The sequence below is a fragment of the Schistocerca cancellata genome, chromosome 10 (assembly GCF_023864275.1).
Source record: "Schistocerca cancellata isolate TAMUIC-IGC-003103 chromosome 10, iqSchCanc2.1, whole genome shotgun sequence".
Lineage (NCBI taxonomy): Eukaryota > Metazoa > Arthropoda > Insecta > Orthoptera > Acrididae > Schistocerca > Schistocerca cancellata.
Window position 1 is genome coordinate 214,729,975 of NC_064635.1, and position 24,093 is coordinate 214,754,067.

At 38.3% G+C, this 24,093-nt stretch overlaps 1 protein-coding gene across 4 annotated transcripts in view; it reads right to left on the reverse strand.

The window, feature by feature from the left end:
• LOC126106648 (zinc finger and SCAN domain-containing protein 21-like) overlaps positions 1–24,093 on the reverse strand; it is a 210,078-nt gene that overhangs the window by 74,229 nt on the left and 111,756 nt on the right. For all 4 annotated transcript variants that reach the window (XM_049913006.1, XM_049913005.1, XM_049913008.1 and 1 more), the window contains one exon: positions 7,126–7,181. In XM_049913006.1, coding sequence (XP_049768963.1) covers positions 7,126–7,181 — 56 coding nt within the window. The remainder of the gene's footprint in view (positions 1–7,125; positions 7,182–24,093) is intronic.

Here is a 24,093-nt window from a genome sequence, read left to right on the forward strand (position 1 = left end):
AAGAATAGGCACCAACAGTATTGGGGAAGTCCTTATGACACTCGAAAAGGCTAGTGTGATGGCAAACTAAGCAAACAGTGCATACGGGAATGCAAGGAAAATCCACATAACCAAAAATTGTCAGTGGAAAGGAAACTTGCCACATCATAACAGAATAAAGAAGGGAAACACCAAATCATACCAACATAAAGACAATCAACAGTGTTCCCAAGATGTGAGCTATTTGTAATGACATTTTAAATGAGTTGCCTACAATTCCTGTAGCACAGGATGGGCAAGAACTGTAGTTGTAGTGAATTTCTCTAGAGAAAAATTTGAAGAAAGAGCCCATTAGGTGGCCAACAAGAAACAACCTTGTTGGTTTCAATACATTGATATATTCGTTATATGGCCTTGTGGTGAAAAAGAACACTCATATTTCTATATTTCCTAATTTTGTATATATTAATTCTAATACAAAGTTCACTATACAAAATGAGAAAGAAGTTAAAATTTCACTTTTGGATGTATGGGTACCTAGAAAACTATAAGGAACTTTAGGGTACAATGTTTACAGAAAGCGCACTCACATGGACAGAGGTACCTTCACAAAATTTCCAGTTACCATCCTCAGCAGAAAAGAGAAGTTATTTAAACATTCGTGGACAAAGCTATTTAAAAACACTCGGAACCACAGTACTCAGAGGAAAAGCTTGATAATATACACACTACTTTCAACAGAAACGGCTGCTCTGACAAAGAGATAAATAGGACACTACCACTAAAAGATCTGGAGCTTCTGATGGAAAAAAAACTAAAGGAAAATTTCCCTCAAATTCATAGAAATGGTCACAGATTTTATCAGCAGAGCACTAGGAAAACACAGTATTCACACAGTGTTTAAACCAATAAGAAAGTTGCACAAGTCTTTGAATACTGTAGAGGGCCATAGCCCATGCTTGCCACAGCTAGAGAACATAAAATCCCTTACACATGCAGTCGCACTGGAAGCATGAGGGGGAGTTGGAAAATAAGTTTCTCCTGCCGACTGTGGGCAGAGTTGTGTGATACAGGCAAAAGACGACACGGCAGGTGAACGCGCATCTACATCTACATCTACATCCATACTCCGCAAGCCACCTGACGGTGTATGGCGGAGGGTACCTTGAGTACCTCTATCGGTTCTCCCTTCTATTCCAGTCAATGTGCACGACACTGATACACCATTGAGTAGATATCGCCCGCGATCAAGCAGTGCCTGCACAAAGCGGAGGCAAGCCATTCACAGTCTTTTCCTGGAGCTATGGAGAGAAGGTGCATTTATGGAGTCATGGTCAAAGGCAGAAGTGAGAGCTGTTATCTCCTATGAATGGGCATGTGAAGTATCAGGCACAGAAATTCATAACTGCCTTGTTGAGGTGTGTGGGTCAGATGTGATGTAGAGGCAACAGGTGCAGCGATGGTGTCAGCAATTCCGTGATGGACGATGTCAGCACGCGTAAGACATACCGAGACCTGGATGGACGCGCATGGCCACTACAGATGCACATGTCCGGAAGGTGGATGACATGATTAAAGCGAACCGGCGCACCACCATCGATGGGAGTAGCAGCAGAACTTCAATTAGGACATGAGCGAGCTCACAAGATCATCCACGACATTTTTCGATACAGGAAGGTGTCAGCATGATGGGTGTCCCGCCAACTGACCCCGACACTCATGGAACGATGCATGGCATTCAGCCTGGAACAGCTTGTGCATTACCATGAATCTGGCAATGACCTTTGTTTCGGATTGTGATGGGGGATGAAATGTGGGTCCACCATTACACGCCCGAATTGAAGGCCGCGTCCGTGGAGTGGAAACATCCATCATCACCTGTCTGAAAGAAGTTCAAGAGCGCTCCGTCTGCAGGTAAAGTGCTACTCACCATTTTCCGGGACGCCAAAGGAGTTTTGCTGCTGGACTTTCTGGAGGATGGAACCATCAATGCTGCGTGGTACTGAGCCACTCTGTCGAAACTGAAATAGGTGATTCAGAAAAAGCAGCTTGGCCTTCTCAGATCTGGCGTTCCGCTGTCGGATGACAATGCGAGACCACACATGGCGACGGCAACACAAAACCATATTGAAACTCTTGGTTGGGAGTGCTTACACCGTCGGCCATACAGTCCGGATCTCACACCAAGTGACTTCCACCTGTTTCTTGTTTTGAAGAAGACTCTCGGCGGAAGGTGCTTTGACAGCAATGCTGACGTCAAACAAGCCGTTCCATGCTTCTCTCATATGCAATGCCCTGAGTTTTTCCTGGAAGGATTTTTGAAGCTTATAAAGCGGTATGACAAATGTCTCAATGTACTTGGAAATTAAGAAAAATAAAGATATGTCTTATCTGTAATATCTCATTCCCCCCCCCACACACACACACACAACTCTGACCACAGTCGACAGGGGAAACTTATTTTCCAACTCCCCCACGTACAAAGAGCAACTGTCATCTAGCAAATAGAGATAAATCTGCAGTAGTGTATTATGAACTGGAACCAGATACCCACCAAATTAGTTTCTCCACGCCACGGTTTTATCCAGATCCAATCGTTACTACATTAGGATTTGCAAAGGGGGAACAGAAAATAAAAAGCACAAAAACAATTTTAATGCGAAAGAAGAAGAACGTAAATTAGACAAGTTGTTGGCCTCAGTGTAAAATATAGCAAACTTACAAACTTTCCCCACTACAAGCTTCCTAACACAAGTCAGCATGGCTCTGCGATCTTAAGCAGCAGTCTGATGACGTCACAACCCAGCTGCTGCATAGATGTATAACAACACTTTGGCTTGCTGAGCACTTACAGGCCTGAAATTGCTATCTGGGTCTTTACAGCCTATGATGATGTCTCCAGCATTTGGAAACAAAGCACTGGCCACAGAAATATGCCTTGGACAATGGTCCAATATCCGTAAAACAAAATTACCAAGGATGCAAATATAGTCCACGAGAGCCTGCACTGCATGATAAAATAAATACTAACCACAGACAGCAGACACACGACATGATGGTGAAACAGGCAAAAGCCTAACAAGCAAGAGGAAGATAGATGGTGTATGCATTTTAATGATTTTTCATTATATCTCATGTTGTGTAATTATCTTATGTAATCTGGTATTTTTTACAAGTAGCATGTGTCTTAATTAGCTATCATTATCAAGGAACCTGAGTACCATAATTTAGTGGAATACTTAGATGTCAATAAACAATCATTTGTTGTCTTGCCCCAGAGAAGAGAATGATTTTAACAGAAGATTATGATGTGACAGACTCTCAGTCTGCTTATAAAATGTACTAAGGTGTAGTACATTTGTACACTATTGCTTTCTCCTTCACACAATTCATCCAGCATTTCCCTATATAATGCACCATACATCATGCTACATAAACTTACACGACTTCTCATTTTTGATAAATACTTCAATTTGCAGGCAGTCACTGACTACTCTCCATGATACTTCAACTGGGCACCTGCCAGTCATCCCCGGGTGAGACATCAAAGTCTGACCAAGCCTTCGCCCATTCCACAACTCCCTAGCAAGCTGCGTGTACTTTTTGGACATGCTTTATAACTGTGTTGACTGTGTGAATACACTATCAGGCAAGCACCACTGTCACTGGCGCAATTGTGGAACTCGGCTGCCCTAGAGTTGCCATTTATTGTGACCATCTGTGTACTCTTCTGACTTCGTTTAGAATAAATCATAGATTTGATAAAGTTGCACAAACTATACAACTGGTACTCACTATTGCATTTCATCAGATTCGCTGCCACGTGTATGAGGGGAGTTCAATAAGTAGACAATACGTTTTTCTGAAAGCTGGACAGTTTTATTCAGGATTCAAATACAACATATTATTCCCCATTCCTTTGGCTACAAAACCCTATATTTCAACATAATTTCCAACCAATGCGACAGCCTCGAAGTCAGAAGTTGCGAGATCCAGGCTGTTAGGTGGATGATAAAAGAACAGTCTAATAAAGTTTTGTGAGCTTCTCTCAGCTATGCAGGCTTATGCGAGGCCTTGCACTGTCATGAAGAAGGAGAAATTCATATGTATTTTTGTGCCGACAAACACGCAGAAGTAGTTCACAATTTCCTGGGGGTGTGCACAGGCAGCCAGTATGTAGGAGATGGAACAGGTTTTTGCAAGCTTGTCCCAATGACAGATGCCTTCCCCAATGACACTCCGTGGTTTTGTTCACTGCCAAGTCTCCACAGACATTCTGCAAGTGCCTATAAGTATCTGCAAGGCTCTGGTTTTCCATCAAAAGAAACTCAATGACAGCTCTCTGGTTGGAATGCACTTCTGTTACAGGCACCACTCTGAAGGCCACATACAGAGCTGCTGCCTACCAAAACGTCATGCAACTATTGGAGCTGAAGCACGAATATTTCATGATGTCCCACAACAAATACTTCAACCAAAATTGGCCAAGAAAAATAATGTGTTTCATTACTTATTGAATACCCCTCATATTTCCACGGTTTCTTTAATAACAGTCTCAAAAAGAAGTAGCTTTGGTCAAAATTATTATTTATCACACTAATACCCAGTGGAGGTACAATGCTCAGTGATAACAGACTTGATTGGTTGCAAAAGCCGGGTGCAGCATTGGCGTTTGGTACAGTGGTCTTCCAAAGAGCGTGTGGTCTGGCCTAAGCAAGCCATACCACACTGACAAAGTATTTTTGTAAATTCCAGTCTGCCTGCTTAGCTGAGTGGTAACATATCTGTGTACCATGCAGTGGAACTGGGTTCAAATCCCAGCCAGGTTGGAGATTTTCTCCCCTCTTGGACTGCGTGTTGTGTTGTCGTCATCATCATCTCATCATCGTCGATACGCAAGTCGCCCAATGTGGCGTCACCTGAAATAAGACTTGCACCCTGCAGCTGAACTCCCCGGGGATGGGACCGCCGGGCCATCAATGCTACACGATCATTTCTAAATTCCAGCCTCCTGCAATTACAAGTCATCCTTCACTGATCCCAGTAGTTCTGTAATCTTAAATGGTTGTCAGAAAACAACGTTAACCTGAAATTTCTATAGCATTCTGGCTATTTTGAAAGAAATATTGCTGATAAAGAGAAGGAAAGCTAAAGAGTTTGGTAGTGTGCTCTCCTCTTTATCCATTTCCTGGTTTCTGGCTTTAAATGACATTTAGTGTGCTTCATGAACAACACAGTCACTGGCAAATGCTTACAACTATGCTGAGGGATACTATATGGACTATCAAATGCAAGTTCACCATATGGAATATGTGGAAGAATAATTTAAATATTATTGACTTTTGATCACAAATAGTGGAGATTAACAATCACATGCGGGAATGGCTTTCAGCTTATGTGAGCACATGTACATTTGATGCTTTTGTGTGAATATCAATGGTCGAAAAAGTATACTGTAAACAATAATATGTCACAAATGGCTGAATATTTATTACATTAGATGTTATGGAAACTACATTTGTTTGCAATGCGAGAATAACAAAGCACCTTGTGAACAGGAACTGGGTGCCATGCAAGTATCACGAACTGTGCTTATCAGAACAAAATATATGTTTAAAAGCTATATCCATCAAGAAAGATGATTAGTGGACATGAATTATTGTTAGCAACAATTAAAGTTAACTTACAAATAAATTAGCTTTGTCTGCTGTTAAATTTTCACCTATAAACCATTAAACCATCTTTGAGCAAGCCACAATGACTAATGGAGAAAAACTCCCATCCACCTTATATACTGGCAGGGCGAGCCAAGTTCATGAGCCCACAGTGAATTGAATGACTGTGGAAGAAATACCACACAGGTGGCAGAGATACATGCTACCATGACCCCTTGTGTTTCAGAATTCTGGTTGACATGGCAACGATACTGTTATCTTTAAGAATTAACTATTCCACTGGCAAATTCCAAATTTTGTCAAGGCTAAGACCATCTTCATGATAAATTAAATACATCCTCAAATGTATTTCAATAGCTTCCCTGAAAACTGAATCCCAGAACGGATGAAACAGACATTCAAATCTGACTGTTCTTCCCGTCGGCTCAATGGCTTCCCTGTCCACAGTGCTCGGCTCCAAAATATTTGTCAGGCTGTAGTAAGTGAGTATAGTGTCGATGTTCCACACAATGTACATAAAATATGTCTTATAGACAACAAACCATACTGATAGAACATCTTATAAACACTTACCTTCTGTAGATTCAAGTCAACCTTCAAGAGTCAATGAGTGTGGCTATCTTTGGAGCTGATAGAGAAATAGCTTTGCTTATGTTTAGAGAGGATACAACATAGTTTAGAAGAAAGTAGGAGGGTCATAGACTTGAATCTTTCCTTTTCAGCCTCTTGAGGTGGGAGACACACATTCAGTTTTAGTTTCAAGTCTCACGGCTCTTGCACGATGGATAGCTGTTATCGCCAAAAACGTTTTTGAGATGTTCAAATTTTTCCTGTAGACAGTCCTTATCAGCAATCATATGTGCCCCTTGAATAAGTTTGTTGGGAATGCAATTGGCCTGCACTTGATGATGACAGCTGTCTGCTAGCAGGTGAATATCCATGCCCCAGCATGTTGTCAGTTTTAGATGCACAAAGACATATACCCCAGGATGTTGTCAGTTTTATGCTGAACGAAGACGTACATGCTTTTCCGGCCCCAAAGTGAATTTGACGTTCCCGTGACTGGAGTTTAGATGGCTCCATAGGGCCACTCTAAACAAGTGTCATTCACATACCTCCAACAGATAACGAGCTTAAAACTTGCAGAGTCCAATGCTTTCTCCTCAAAATCTTCATGGAGATTAAGAACTTTACCAGAGGTTCACATGAGTGGTTTCAAAATGTGCACATTCAGGAAGTTTACAGCTATTAATGAACTACATGAATGCATGCTGTTGGTGAAACGGAGCAAGAGACTGAGTGTTTCACAGATCAAGCGTGTGAACACTATAGACACTAGTCAACAACATTCAATATTCTGTTAATAAGTGTGATATCATTATGTTCTGCTGCTCTGATTACAACATGGAGCTGCAAAATGACTCGTGCACAAAATAAAAATGAAGAGGTACAAAAATAAACTGTACTCTACCTTTCTGATTCACTGCCATTACTTGTAAACTGTACTTGTACTTCATGTTTGAGCTCCTGAAAGAAGAATTAAAAACATCTATTACAACAACAACAACAACAACAACAACAACAATAATAATAATAATAATAATAATAATAATAATAATAATCAGGTTCACTGCTACTGTATGGTGCTGCAGCATGAACCATTTGTAAAGCTAATGCGAACACTGTTCCAACAGCTGAAATGAGATATCTACAGAATGTTAAAGAATTCTCTCTCTCAGATGCGTCCCAGTTATCAACATATGGAAATAAGTAAATGCGAAAGCAGTGCCAGATGTCTCATCTCATTACTCAAAATGGCTTCAACACGTACAATGGTGGTGCCGAAGATGAAAATACATGGTTATCCTAAATGATGAAACACTTTCAAAAATTCATATGTATTCAAGTAAAAATCCAAAATGAACAAACTTTACACCAATTAAAAGAGGAAGTTTCAAAGTTTTTGGTGGGCGGTGGCAGGCAGGCGATGATTGTTTCAGAAGCGGCCAGTAGCTTTCGTGCGGCAATAGGCCACCATTCCATTTCACTGTCAGTTGTGAGTGAGATGGTGACTGTGGAGCACAAGGTTTTCTGCATTCTTGAGTTCGGATAAAGTGAGTCAAAAAGTGCAGTGCAGCGAGCATTTTGTACCAAATTAGGTATTCGACCACCAACTCGCAAAAGCATTAGCCATAGGTTTGAGCAATTTAAACAGCCTGGGAGTGTGTGCAAAGGAAAAAGCACAGGCCGATCACGTGTGTCAGAGGACGATGTCCGACCGATTCAAGAGTTTTGTGCCCAGTCCCAATAAGTCTACCAATGGAGCCAGTTGAGAACTTTGTATACTCCAACCAACTATATGGAAAGCTCTGAGATGGCGTCTGCTGTACAAGCTGTACCAATTCCAACTTGTGCAGGCTCTCAACCCTAGTGACAAAAGAAAAGTGTCTCGCATTTTGTGGTTACGTGCTCAGAAAGATGGAGGATGAAGCATTTCTAAGGCACAGACACAATGTTCGCATATGGGGTTTGGAAAATCCAGATTCACCACTGCAATACAAAAGAGACTCACCGAAGATCAACGTGTTCTGTGCCGTATCCCGTACAAAGGTTTACGGGCCATTTTTCTTTACAGAAAGAACTGTAATGGGAATCACATACCTGGACACGTCGGAAAAATGGCTGTTACCTCAAGTTACGGAAGATTTCCAGGACTTCATTTTCAAACAGGACAGAGCTCCGCCCCATCGGGACTGTGATGTGCGAGCTTCCTCAATGCCGGATCTGTCGCGGGGGACTCAAAGACCTGGCTCTGCACTTCTGGCCATCGAGATCTCCCGATCTCACACCCTGTGACTATTTCTTATGGGGTGTGAAAGAACCTGTTTACATCCCACCTCTACCAATCACTCTGAACAATCTACGGAACCGGATCACTGCTGCCGTGCACTCAGTAACAGCAGATATGCTTCCCACATGTGGGATGAGTTTGGCTACCACACATGTTTGCCATTCAGCCAACGGTGGCAACACTGAACATTTATAACATTTATCTTATTTCTAATTATTAAATAATTATTAAAAGCTAATTAATTACTAATTAATTACAAATTATTACAAAATATTAAATAGATATCCAACATTACGGAAAAAAAACTCTGAAACTTCGTCTTTTCATTGGTATAAGGCTTTTTAATTTTGGACTCGAATAAATACGAAGTTTTTAAAATGGGTTCACCATTTGGAATAACTTGTATACAATTCCTGTGCGAAAAGCCATGCAGGCTGTCTGTGAAAGCATTGGAGTGACTCATGAAACTGGACATAATTCAGGCAATTAATTATAATTGAATTAAAGTTGAAGGTGAAAAACAGTAATCATCTGATGGGTTTTATGCAACCTACCACAGTTTCCTCTCCTGTGCTGACCTCCACATCTCAGAACAGCACCTCCACACAACCTCCTCAGTTATTTGTCATACGTATTTTAATCTCTATCTTCCTCTAAAACTCTCGCTCTCTACGGCTCCTTCTAGTACCGTGGAAATTATTCCTTACTGCATTTGTCGTGTGCTAAATACTGTATCAACTGCACCTCAGTTTGGTCTAAAAGGACAGTGTGTTTCTAGCAAGGTATTTACCAACAGGCAGCAGATAGTGAGACAAAATTCTGGCCATTTGCAGGACAGTATCTTCAACAACCATTACCTCAGCACTCATACCAATTTCTTCCACTATCAGACTACCATTATACCAATTCTTACTAACAGGTCTGAGGCCACACCTACAGATGACATCTAAAATTGCTCGAGAAATATCGTAAGTGTTCCCTCGGGAAAATACTCAAAGGGAAATGGCAAGACCAGTGTGCCAATATCAGTAACCTGCTGGAAACAAATACTACCAGCATGGAGCCCATCATTATCAAACATCTACTTCGACGGGTTGTTCGTATTACCCGCATGCCTGATAGATACCTACCACCACAAATAATGTACTCCAAATTCAAAAATAGACAACAAAAGCAAGGAGGGCAACTGAAACTGTACAAGAACAATGAGAAATACTCTTTAAAAAGGGCAAAACAGACACCAGTATTTGGGAAACCACTGCCAATGATTGTCCAACACCATGTCCAACTGTTTGTGGTTGTTCACAGTACTTTGAACAATTACGGCAAAGACTGAGATTGAATACATGGAACCTTAGAATATGGCAAGAAAATCTCATGACAAACAACCCCGTACAACCCGTGGTTAGAATGGACAGAATGTGCCCTCACTATAATAGAAAATGTGCTTCCACAGGATCTATACATGGACAAGGAAAAAAAAAAAAAAAAAAGAATTCTCAGATTTTTGCCAGTTTTTCAGGTTAAAAATACACTTCTTTCCAGGTGAGAAATACACTACTCCCTGGGTAAAAGTACATCTTTTCCCATTCCCATGTTACGTGACAACATACTTCACCCCAGAGCTGTCAAACTTATCAATGCTTTGAATGATAAGGGATTTATACGCTGGCATAAAACTATTCAGCACTTCAGGGAATGAAACCTAGTAAAAAAACAACGCATTTTGAAAAGAGCTTTGATGCTTGGCAATATGTACATTGCTTATTTTTGTATTATGAAAGTATTAATGCAAATTCTGTCAAATAAAGCCAGGTAGTTTCCAATGCTCTGACACTGAGATTGTGATGTGCTTTTGTTAGCCAATCAAAGCTCACATCACATGATCTTGCCAGCTAATGACAGCAGGTATTCAGAGCATGTAGTCAGCCAATAGCAACATGACTTAAATAGCATGAACATACAAATAGGAAAAGTTTATCATTCAAATTAATTCATATACAGTGTAGTTACAAGAAAAGCTAAGCTGTCATGTACAATATTGGTGTTTTTAGCATGTGTTACCATTTAAGACATATCAAACACAAATGTGCCAGTAAAATTTTAAGTAATGGAATAAACAGCCAGTGTTTGGACCCAAATTTTTTTCTGAGTGGCTGGTCCTCAAAGTGCTGAGTTCTGAATGAGAGTCAAACACTTCTTGATTTAAGAAATTCATCACATGTTCCCACACATAACTTAATCCATCTTGCATAACAGGAAATTTAATTTGAAAGCAACACTTTTCAAACCACCATTCACAATATTTTCCCACGACCTTGTTAGAAACGTAAACATCTGTGACATCAAAAGCAATTAGTTGTCATGAAGTATTGCGTAGTCTTTGTCCTAAAGCCTTTGACACATTTTGCTGATGGCAGACACTTGTGTTTACTGCATTTTGTTGTGGTAAATGGCACATTTTGTTTACAGGTTCTTTTTTCTAGTCTCTCTCTCTCTCTCTCTCTCTCTCTCTCTCTCTCTCTCTCTCTCTCTCTCTCTTTCGCATTTTATTGCTGCAGTATTATTTTGCAGTAGTGGGCTAACATAAAATTTTTTGTTAGAATACCAGTTCTTACCAGTCAAAATTACAAAAATTTAACTGGAAATTAAAACATTAAAAAAATACCTAGAATCTTAAGAAATTCCTAGGTTTTTCCCAGATGAAAAAATTCCTGCGTTTCCTGGTTGTGTATACATCCTGTTCCAGCATTGGTCTCCCCAGCCAGTCAGGAACTAAAAAAGGACAATGATTCTCAGGGAAGATAAAAAGAAATACTCATTAATGAGTCAATGTCTATTCTGATAATTCCTTGCTGTCTCAACAAATGTACTGCAAATCTGTCACTTCTTCTGACAAGTGGTCTTCATTCATTCATTCCTTTCCTCAACATTCCTGCAAAGTATTTCATCATTTCCTTTCAGTCCATTTAATTTTCAGCATCTTACACACTTTGATTCTCTTCTTTTCTGGTTTTCCATGATCCACGTTTCACTTCAATACAATGCTGCACAAGTATAATCTTAGAAATTTATTACTAAAATTAAAGCCAATATTTCTCAATAGCAGACCTCTTTTGGTGAGTAATGCCATATTTTTCTGTGCTAGATTGCTTTTTTATATCTTTATTGTTTCATTCATTGTGTGTGTTATTTTGCTTCCAAAATAGCAAAATTCATTCACTTTATCTACCACATCAATAACAATTTTGGCGTCGCGTCCACTGCTAATCTCATTTCTACTGCTCCTCAAAGTTTTTTTTTTTTTTTCTTTACTTTTCAATCCATATTTCACACTCAGTATATCGTAAATCCCATTTAATCTTCCTCCTTCCACAGAGCAGACCACTGTCCTCATTAATAACCTATCACTCTGATTTTCATCCCACTTCTGCATCTTCTGTTTCTGTAAATGCTGCTCTGATATATAGTAAGGAGAAAAGTACTTCCGCGTCAATGCCCTTTTTAATCCACACACTTTTCTCTTAATTTTACATTCTTCTAGTTCCTTCTCAGTTGTTGTATATATTTTATATTCCCGATCTTAATCTAGTTAGTTAGGCAAAAATCGAACAGTGGAATCTTCAGGTAGGAATATCAGCAATGAAGGAAAAGACAGATTGCTATTTACCGTAAAGAACACACGTCAAGTTGCAGACAGGCACATTAAGACGCACTTACATAAAGCTTTCACACACACACACACACACACACACACACACGCACACACACACGCTGGAGTTGGTGGTCATGTGTGTGTGAGGTGTGCTTACTTGCATGTACAACTGGATTCTCTCTCTCTTTCACTGATGAAAGCTTTGGCCAAAAGCTTTATATAAGTGTCTTTTTGACTCCATCTGTCTGCAACCTAATGTGTCTTCTTTGCTGTAAGTAGCACTCTGTCTTTTCCTTCATTGTAGTTACGTAGGCAGTTAGTTTCATGTTACATGGGTCATTTGCACAATACATTGTAATGATGTGGACTGAGTCACCTTACATTCTTATTGCACATTGATTTGAAAATATGGTTACATGCAGACCATTTAAAGTACTTTTTTACTTTTTTATTTTTTTAAATTCACAGATGTGAGTTAAACAATGGAAACTATGGGTTGGAATAACAACAATATTAGGAAATTCTTACTCACCATAAAGATGACAAAATGAGTTGCACACAGGCACAACAAAAAGACTGTTTCACATTTAGCTTTCTGCCGATGCCTTCTTCAGAAAAGAAATCATACATACATTCACACAGTATCTCAACATGTTATCTTAACAGTGAGTAGCAATCTACCCTTTTCCTAGTATTGAAGATGTGAATTAGTACTTTCTATCCACCACCTTTTACAGCTTGCAGTAATTAAACTTCTTCTATGAAATGGAAGGAGTTGTCAACAAGAAACTTTTTCAATTTGTTTTCAAATTCTACTTTGCTGTCTGTCAGACATTATGTATCACTGGGTAAGTCATCAAAAATTTTGGTTACAAAATTGTGCACCTCTCTTTGTGCTTAAGACTACATCAATGTAGAGTAATTGCTGCCAGTTTTTTCTTGTAGTATCGTAATTAGGTATATCATTGTTCCTTTTGAACTGCAGAAGATTGTTTACAGCAAACATCAAGAGGGAATAAATACACTGTGAAGCAGTAGTCAAAATGCATAGCTCCTTAAACAGATGTTCACAAGATGATCATGGGTGAGTACAACATATTATTCTTACAGCACTTTTTTTTGCAATGATGACTTTCTTTGTTAAAGACATGTTATCCCAGAACATTATTCTATACAACATTATTGAAGGAAAATATGTGAAATATGTCAAGTTTCTAATCTGTCCCCCCCCCCCCCCCCCCACCCAATATTTACAATGATTCTAAGTGCAAATTTGTTCAGCTAATTTGTTTTAGAAGTTCCAAAACATGGTTTTCACCTCATCAATATGACACCTAAAATTTTTGAAGTCTCAACGCTATTTATTATTTCGTCACCAGACAGACTTTACTGAGAATCTCAAACATCTAGCATCACTTTACATTTCTGAATGTTTCTTCTAGGTTGAAAAATACTATGAATGTTTCTCAAGTTTTCTTGGGCCTTTCATCAATTATCAAGCAAACACACCGACACTTGTTCCAATTAATTGCTGGTCATTTTTGGAAGGCAGAAGAGTCTGTTGAGAGTAACTCCACAACTACTCTTGCCAATGTAATTTATTGTAATGATCACAATTATGATACAGTATAATTCTCTTTCATTTCATTTATTAAATGTGTAATTTCTAACCAATATTCTTCCTTGTTTCACAAGAATGTTTGTCTCTTGTTTTCAGCTGACTACAATCTGGGAACGCTTTCAAATGTTATTCTAGTATATAAAGGCAGATCGAAATTTTCATTCACAAAGCATTTCGCTAATCACACAGTCACAAATAACCAAATAATATATTGTTTTTTGTGCTGTGTTCAGGGTCATATAATACATTTTGCAAGACAATGTTTTCGCCTTTGACTGTTAACTTTGAGTAAAACCCACCACTAATATTTATGTATGACACAGAATGCTTAAATTTTTTTACATGTTCTTAGGCATAAAATCTTTCACATGAAAATGACCATTTGATCTATACATAATTTTTCAATGATTAAGAGGCAAAACAACAGACTTCGAAAATAACAGGACAAAAAAGTGGAATTTTATACACAAGTCTTGGGAACCATTAGTATTCAAGAATATTATACTGCCAGTTACAGTAGATGGTTCAGCTAGTGAGTCAAATGAAAACCTTAAATTTGTAATAACAAATAGAAATTTCACGCCGTTATCCTGTAAGTTGGTAAACGTGCTACAAACAGTGTGCAGAATTGCCTGTAGGTGGCAGCATAGTGTAGATGCACACACACCCTCGCACTATCAGTATAAAGATGGCCGCCCCACTTGCGACTTGCACCAGGGAAGAACAGCGTTCTGTTATTCGGTTTTTGCATAGTGAAGGTGTGACGAATGAAGGTTCAGTAGAGTGATGCATGTATGTCACAGCCGCATGTCTACGAATGGAGTAGGAAGTTCGCAAGTGGTGTGACTTCAGTGGAAGATGCTCCTCATCCAGGTCAGGCACAATGAGTTGTGACTCCACAGAACATTGCAGCAGTTGAAGCCATAGTAAAGGAAAACTGCCGAGTGACACTGAATGACTCAATGGGAGGAAAGAAGTTCCGTTCTGATGAAAATGTACGCCACGCGGTGCATGAGTGGTTGCACAGACTACCAAAAGAATTTTTTTCTACAGGAATTTATGCACTTTGTAAGTGCTGGAGGATTTGCATTTGGGGGAGATTATGTTGAAAAGTGATACAGCTTTGTACCACTTCTGCACAATAAATAATATTTAAAAAAATATTTAAGGTTTTCATTTGACTCACCCTCGTACACTATGAGCACTTCCTTTGCTAATTAATTTTGCCTGTACACAATTAGCCACTGTTGGTTTGCTAATTTGCAAGCAGGGGTGCACTAGGATATATACCCCCCTTTTCCCCCATGTAGTAGACAATCTACAAATGATGTACGAGGAACTCATTGTGCCTCACACGAGAGAATAATAGGTATTAATGTTAAAGTGAAAGAAAATGGTTACCATAATGGAGAAATTTTATGAGGTGATACTAGCCTTATTAGAATCTCACACAAAATGAAACCAGATTGGCACTGTTCATTTTCCATTAAATGCGTGTGATATCTTTTGTGTATTCAGGAAATAATTTATAAACTGATCATTAATACAGTCTATATTAGCAGTCGACAAAGTGTGGCCCACTGGCTACATCCAGCCCAAATCAGGTATGTGTGTGGCCCACAGTCCTGAGCTGTATTTTACAATAAAAGCATCTAGTAGTTTCCTCTTCTGTAACCAACAAAAATACTTACACAGGCAGTAATATTTTAAGATTTGCTTGATTGCAGTTGACACTGGTCGGGGCAGGTGCACCAGGGGCAGAGACATGAATAGTGTGGTCACTGCAGGGTTAGAGAATGTGAGAGGGGGCACGTTTTATTATCTTCCAGTACTGACAACTCACGAGCATTCGCAATTCGTACTGACAATTCGTACTGATCGGCTGCTAAAGTATAAATTTGTCAAAGTAACACGGATTCATAAATGTGCATTACAGAGACAGTCATCTTCAAATGCAGTACCTATTTGTAGCAAGGAATATAAAATTGAATGAAGACAGTTTTAATACGATGCAGTGAGTAGTAGAAAAATTCCAATCAAAACATTTAGTAAACATTTGTGATTGTGTCTCATGTTGCATAACGTATTTAATTTTAAGTAAAATCAGCACTAAGTCAGGTAATTACAGTGTCATGACTTTGAGGTGGCAGCAATATGAAACAGAGAACAGTCGACACGAAGTGTTCCAAATGGTGCAGACTTACTGAACAGTATTGGGAGTCAGTGGCCAACTTATCATGCCCGTACCATAGCTAGTCTGTCATTGTGTGTCCACTGAGCTATATACTTTTCTTTACAAAACAATAACACAAACTAAGGAATGATGTTGCATAATTCTGAGTTAGTGTAGCAATTTTCTGTTTACGAGATTTTGACACTGACGTGTTGTTTTGAGTAGATAATAGACATTTTTGGTTGCTTGTTAGAGGATTTGGATTCAATTTGTAATTGGAAAGCTAAGAATGTCTGACAAAAATACGTATGAATAGGGCACTACTTCTTCTTCTTCTTCTTCTTCTTCTGCTCATTTTGGTCATCTGAAGACCATGTCAATTTGAGTCACCTTCATTTCTTCAGATCTTTATCCCTGTCCTGCATCCTTTCATTCTCATACTTTGTAACATCCTTCGCTTTTCTGTTCGTGATGACCTTGCCTTGGGTCTAATTTCCCTAGAAAACTGTGACAGCTTGCAGATTTGATTTGCACGTCATGTTGTTGTAAATCTCTTGCTCCGGTATTCCTATTTCTTCCAGATCCCTTTGTAGCTCTTGGATACAGTGTACTGTGGTTCTCCCATTCACAAGAAACTGTGTCATCTGATGTACCAATGCCCCTGCAACATTCTAAGAACACATCTGAAAAAATGTTTTTCCTTTTACAATGGTGTTATTATTTTCCCTATTTAGGTATATAGTTCTTGGTTCACTCAACTTCTAAAGTGACTGTCTGCTGTTCATCAAGGTCCCGGTATCTTTTGTTCCACTTCATTGTGTTAATATAAAGTTTGACTTCTTTATAAAACCTGAAATTTATTATGAATTTAGCCTCATACTAAATTACTATATTATGTGGGAAAATATTATAGACATTAAAAAAAAGTATAAAAGATATTAGCTGAACTTTTCAAAGGTCATGGAAAAGAGAAAAATGTGTGCATTTATGTCAGTAAACAGACATGTTCATAACACGAATTGACTGTACAGATTTTTAGACAGAAACAATAAAATAATTTATTGCACGGAAACTCTACAGAAATTAGGGTCATAATCCGTGAAACTTTATCCTGACTTTTCATTTGGAGCTGTGTTGGACATTTTCAGAGGAACTGTCGGTTCTGCCGAGTTTTGCCAATTGGTCAGTCAGATGCCTCTTTTCCTAGGTATTTATGTCGCTCTCTGGAATCACTCAGTAAAATCATGTTATGAAATTGTTTGTACATAATGAAATCAATTGTGACTGATATTGTTACAAAGACATGGAGAACCGGGCTTGAGAAAATACAAACATGTCAGTGGTACAGGTGGCAAGGTAGTTGGTTGTAATTTGATAAATGTTGAAATATTCATTGTTTTGGATTCATTTGCTTAAGACTGTCTGGACTTTACAATTTTTTTTCCTTTCACACTAAAGTGTAATTTGCGAGAAGGACCATCTTGCCCCATTATCAAAGCAAGACGTGGCATTCAAAAAATAGGTTTCGTATCACTGTATTTACACACTAAAAAAATTATGTAAACTTTTTGTTTTTTATTGTATTTCAAGTGGGTGCTAACATTAAAATACATACTGTTTGAGAACCCTAACTGCAAATTAGTTCAAATCTACCCGGAGTCTCCATTGTGCATATAAATGGGAGGATTTATTTCCCCTTGTGACCCACAAACTTATCTCAGTTTAAGTAAAAAGATAACTTGTTGTTGTGGCCAGCTCTACTTCCTGTGTATTGCTTGCTCTCATACTGCATTAGTGAAATGTCATGTGACTGCTCGAGTAGTGCGTGATACCGTGTCCAACTCTGTAGCATACAGGGAAATTTTGGAACCTTTCAACTGAAGATATCATTTGAGTAAATGTAGTTGTGTAGGAACAAGGATAAGTGTAGCCAATAGCAAGGCTGCAATACGGAGTAGATTTACAACTTATCAAGGCATTTGAGTGAACATGTGCCAACATAAATGCCAATGGAGACAGTTAAAGCATGAGAGAGACAACACGAAGTTGTATTTGTAATCAATGTAAAGATGGACATGCACAGAAGTTCCTGCCAAGATACCCTATTGTTGTTTATTAAAAGACATCTTCTATACACCACGAGCTGCCGTAGAAATGTCTATTTGACAGTTTTGGGTTTATAACCATCATCAGTGGCTTCTGATACAGAAGAACAAATAACTGTATGTAAATCGAGGTCTACAAAATGACAACTGTATATAAGGTAGCGCCAATGTAAGTTTCTCTACATTATCCACTTCTAGCAGTGGCATACACGCTATAGGACCTGAAATGTGCCCTACTACATTGTCTACAGGTTGCTTTGCATATTACTATTGTCAAATCTTAGGTAGTGACAATTCTTGATAATATTTGGCATAACTGTCGTATAGTGTAAACATGGAACTGTTATTTCTAAGCTCATATATATTTATCTGTGACGTGCATTCATTTATGTACATTATAATTTTTCAACTCTTGGTATATGAAGGTTGAACATACAAACGGTATAAAATTGCAAAATATATCAATTGTCAAAAAATTATAATTTACACATGAGTGGTCTTTTGCCAGAATGAACTAAGTGACATTTAGTTAGTTTTGAGAAATAAAGGACTGAAGTTATGAGTTTACAGCAACTTATTTATTCAAAAATATTTATGAATATACATGTGGTCTGGTGCATAATGGGTGTGAAAAACTTTTACAAGCGTTTTGAGCCTTGCAGCACATTATTTAATTACAGTTTGAAACTTAAAACTACAGAGAAAAAATGTAAAATATCCATCTACGTCAGGTTATTTTGTTGTCATATCACATTAATGCACTTCAGTACAAAATAGAAAGTAAAGTTTTCTTGTTTTTGTATTATATTCACATATAGATCTATTTGGCAACTGAAACACACAGATATAATTTCAGCATTTATGTAATACAGCATTACTAAGCAATTTTTGGAATTAGGTGAGAACACTGGAATATACTTAAGGCGATGATTATGCTTCCCCATCACTCATCTTCTTCATTACTGACACTGCTCATTTCTGATACTTCTTCAGCCATTTTGAGACCCTTGTAGAATTCATGGAATATCTTTCAGCTTCGCAGGGTGTAGAGTGCGCCCTAATTGATACAGTGTAGGTAGTGTAATTTGACTGAGAGAACAGTGGCGAGCTTTTAAGCGTTAATTTAAATTCACTGAAGAGTATTCTTCCATGTCATTATGGCTGTATTTGTACTCCATTATCCCCGGCTTCTCTTTTGAAAATCTCATTTCCTTAATCCTAAGCCACTCAACCTTTTCTCCAGAAAGATTTACTTTTCTGTTAGTCATTGCTTTTTCGAGTAGCATAGTACTTTTCAAGTCACTACAATCCATTTTTACAACTTCAGATTTACCTTTCTTCACTTTGGCATTCTCAATAATACAATAAAGCCGTTCTGGGGCAAATATTTGTGGATAATGCCATAGTTTCCTCTCTATATCCCGAAAATCACTGTCATTGGGAAGATATGAGTGACCAGGTTCAGCAAATTTGTGCGCAATTTCCTCAATGTTAGTTTTGTCACTCTGAACCAAATACATCCAGATTGTCATAATTTTAAAATTCCTGTTTTGCCCCCCACACGAATCCTTGGACCAATATCATGAGATTCGACTTACTTCAGTACACAAGAGCCTACCTCTTGAGCTCCCCTTGAAGCAGTACTTTCATTCCATACTGCCTTCCCACTTTTAAAATCATGAATTCCAAGATTAAAGCAGGAGAGTTGACGTTTATATTATGCAACACCTGTTGTCAATTTTGGCAGCAGTAATGCTTTCGGCAAATCAAATGAAAAAACTGTAAGATTACCTTCTGTCTCGGAGTTCTCCATGTCCCTTTTCAGACAATCTCTTACAGCTTCAGCCTTCCTGTGGTGCAATTCCTGCTCCTTTCTTAATCTTCATAGCTTCTCAGTGTCTGCCTCACCAGTGTGTCCTCTGCTGTAATTAGCGTGTTTAGCCTGTCACATGTTTGACCTGTATCCTTTTGCGGAGGCTTCAAACTGAGATTGAAGTCTCGTCTAAATACTTTTTCGTACAGTGATTGGCTGGGAGGTTTAACATTGGGATCTTCTTCTTTCAACTTATCAATGAATAATCTGCACATCAAACTAAGATTAAGTCTACTGTCCAAGTACTTTTTTGACGAATCTCTTCTGCAGTAGTGACTTGATGTACTGGGAAAACTATTAATATGATTATGGATGTGAATAATAACTGAGTCAGCACTTTTATTATGAGGTACGTGTTTTCCATACTGGTCACATAAAGAGCTTGCCTTTGCTTTGGCTATGGCTCAATGCACCCTGCTGCCAGAAATCTGTAGTGTCTTTAGATAAGTTTCTTTGCACGCCTTCACATCATTTCCATCCGCACTAGGATTATTGACTGGAACATTTTTAACTGAACCATATATTATTGATGTCTGCACATCCCAGGATCCACTTCCATAAAATGTGTCAAAAACTTTCTTTTCTCCTCACAATTTATTTTTTTGCCAGCATTTTTGTCTACATGAACAATTAAAATCAACAAATGTCTTTCCTGGGACAGTCTCCCCTCTACTTCACTTCTTCTTTCTTAGGGTTTTCTTCCATTGTTCCCTGTTCCCTTTTTGCTTTTATTGCCAGAAATTTCATTTTCATCTGAAAAACAAATTACTTAGATCTACAAATTAGTTTTCAAAACTGATTTATTAAAAATGCCAATCACGAGACCAAGTTACGATATTCCATTTCATTACTTTGGTAACTGACGAATATGCGAAATACAATTCTTTCAGGAACTCTTCTGCCAGAGTGAACCACCTCCACATTAAATCGCATTTCCCGCCCTAAATAAAGAGGTATTTCTTTCCACGTGGTCAATTTTTCTCTCCCCTCATTATTTATGGCAGCACTGGCCAAAATATCGACATACACTCACTATCGATTGTGCAGTGACCTTAGATTTACTACTTTTGGTCATGGTAAACAGCATAACCTCCAATTCATGAGTTTATTCTATAAACTAAAGTATCACTAGTTATTAAAATCCACTTACCATTTGATGAATGAGAGGCACCATCACTAGGTTCATATACATCAGAACAACTAGAACTAAAAGACTCGTCTTCACAATTATCATCATTTTCTGCCATTGCGCGGGAATGTGCACCTGAGCTATATACCACGGTAGCCATCTTGTGATGCCGCATGGTTCACTTTGGAATAAGAGAATGAATAGTACCAACCTTTGCCAAAGAAGTCCCTTGCTACAGCAACGAAATGAGGCGAGTTGTCAGATAGTTCGTTTTGTCATAAGACAAAATGAAACCCTATCATTTTAATATGGTGAAGGACTCAATTTTTTTAAAATGTCGCTTAGTTCATTCTGGCATAAGACCGCTCATATATCCATGAATGTCATAGTTATTTATATGTAATGAACATACAAAAACATAAAGCTTGAAAGTGAACTATAAGGAACAGGAAGAGCGAAGTTACACTGAAAGAATCAGATACTGAATGCACAAAGACATTATTATTATGAAGCAACAACTGAATGGCATCAAACCAAAGTCAAAATAAATAAAGAAATATGATAACAAAAGCAACAAAAGATAGGTAATATAGACTCTGACTTATCAGTTCCACATTTATATTGTATGACAGTTAGACATTATCACAAATTGTCACTGCCTAAGATTTGACAACAGTAACATATATGACAATCTGTATACTATGTGAGAGGACAAATTTCAGATCCTATCATATTAACTGACATATATGTCACTGCTCTGGAGGTACATTATGTAAGTAGGCTTATAATACTGTGACATATATATAGTTCTCATTTTGCAGAATCAATGTACATACAGTTGTTTGTTTTGCTGGGTCAGATGCCACTGATGATGTGTTATAAATCTGGTAACCAGTTTTGGCAAATAAACATTTCCAGTGCAAACTCATGGTGTAAAGATGTTGGTACTTGTGCTATTTGCACATACGGTGTGTTTATGTTGTGATGTCTGTTGGTAGTAGCCCCCCGCACAGCTGTCATTTCCTACTTCAGGAGCCTTGGCACCCTGGTACTTGTGCTGTTTGCATGTTGGATGTGTTTAGGTTGTAATGTCCATTAGTAGTACCATGCACGCATGTGTGTGTGTGTGTGTGTGTGTGTGTGTGTGTGTGTGTGTGTGTGTGTGTGTGTGTGGAGGGGGGGGAGGGGGGAGAGGCTATTACCTAGTAGGAGTGTCACTATTTTCGTTCTCATGCGTTTGCACATAGGATGCAGATTTCCCCTTCCTGCTTTGTGGTTATGCTCTACTATCTCTTTTATGCTTCTACAGTTCAGCTGATACGACCCGTGCCAGGTATGAAGATCACTGGTGTTTATTTGTCAAAATCTCACTAGTAAAACCTACCGAATTTGGTTTTCACCTTCTTTTATGGGCTTTTTAAGTTATGTGATACGTAACCTTATGTGAGTGGTATGTGTATTCATGAAGTTAATTAAGTTGCAGGCAAAACAGGTAAAAGAATCATTATGGTGAGTGGATTGTACATGTATGATATTGTATCCATTTGTGCCCAGTCAGTCCTATTCATGTTCACAAGCCATTCTAATACTCCTGAAGTCACTGTATCATTAGATATATTTGTTTGTTGATTTGCACAGTTGGCCAGCTGAGTAGATTGATAAATTTTCCGAGTGCTTGTTTTACTTTATTCATTTTGATTAGTTTGGTACCTGTGGTGTTAACTGGCCCTGTTTGCGTGTTATGCCTGTTTTTGGTGCAAGCTTTTAGGCATTCCCATTTGCAGTAATCTAAACTCGCTCACTGTTAGGACTGTAGCTTTGCAGTTGAACTTGCTGACTGATGCTCTCGTTGGTGAGCACTAATGTAATTCTTTAATTAAATATGAATATTTAGCTTTCACACTATCTAAGCCTGTTCTCAGTGATTCACAAATTTTATTATTCATTACACCATTCCATTTTAAAACTAAAATTTATCATTCAGACAGGTGTCCACTGATGTAAAGGTTTTGTATGTAGATTCTGCACGGTTAATTGTGATAAATTTAGCTCATTTATCTGATGGTGGTTAAATTGTAAATTATGGAAATGCTGAGGAACTACGGGTAATTAACATTGTTGGAAGCTTTTCATTTCAATCTCATCTTGCACAATGTGTCCATCATCTTATATTTCATAGTTTGACTCAAAACTGCTAATCAGAAAAACTGTAATCACTTTTGTCATTTGGTACAAACAATTCTAAAATGTTTGACACCTCACCTCACTTGTTTAAGTAATGCTTATAGAGGTTAATAAGTTTGTCAAATTCTACCGCCATTTTCTGGATTGCCACTCAGGTGGCTACTCGAGGGTTCAGAGTATGCTAAATTGTGTTCTTCTCAATAACGGACTTCAAGTAATTATTATTAGCACTACAGACCTATACATTAAGGTCTTACTTGTTACCTGGACTGCATCTGTGTTTCCTACCACTTACTCCATCATACTGCAATAAAGTCAGTTTGTTTAAAATTATTTATAGTCTCTGTCTCTAGTAACTTATGCCTCCCCAAACCCTCTCTGGCCTTTCCAGTGAACTTCGTGATTGTATAAGTGCTAACAGGAGATTCAGATTAGCACACGGTAGATGGTTTCTACAATCAGTTATAGATAGCCTCACAGAAGAAATATAAAAAAATAATTAATATAGAGTAATGAGAATACGTTCGCCTAGGTAACATATTTACGTGATTAACATTGCATCAAAAGTTAATGTAAGCATGAGATAAGCCATTGAAAATGTGTTAAAGTGGTACATTAATAACCAACATAACCAACCAGAATTTTGAATGCAAGCATGCAAATGTTCATGCATGGCATTGTACAGGTGCCGGATGTCAGTCTGTGGGACAGAGTTCCATGCCTGTTGCACTTTCATCAATACAGAGATAGTTAATACTGTTTGTAGAGGATGCCGGAGTTTTCGTTCAACAGTGTCCCGTACGTGCTCAATTCGAGACAGATCAGAGGCTCGAGCAGGCCGAGGCGAC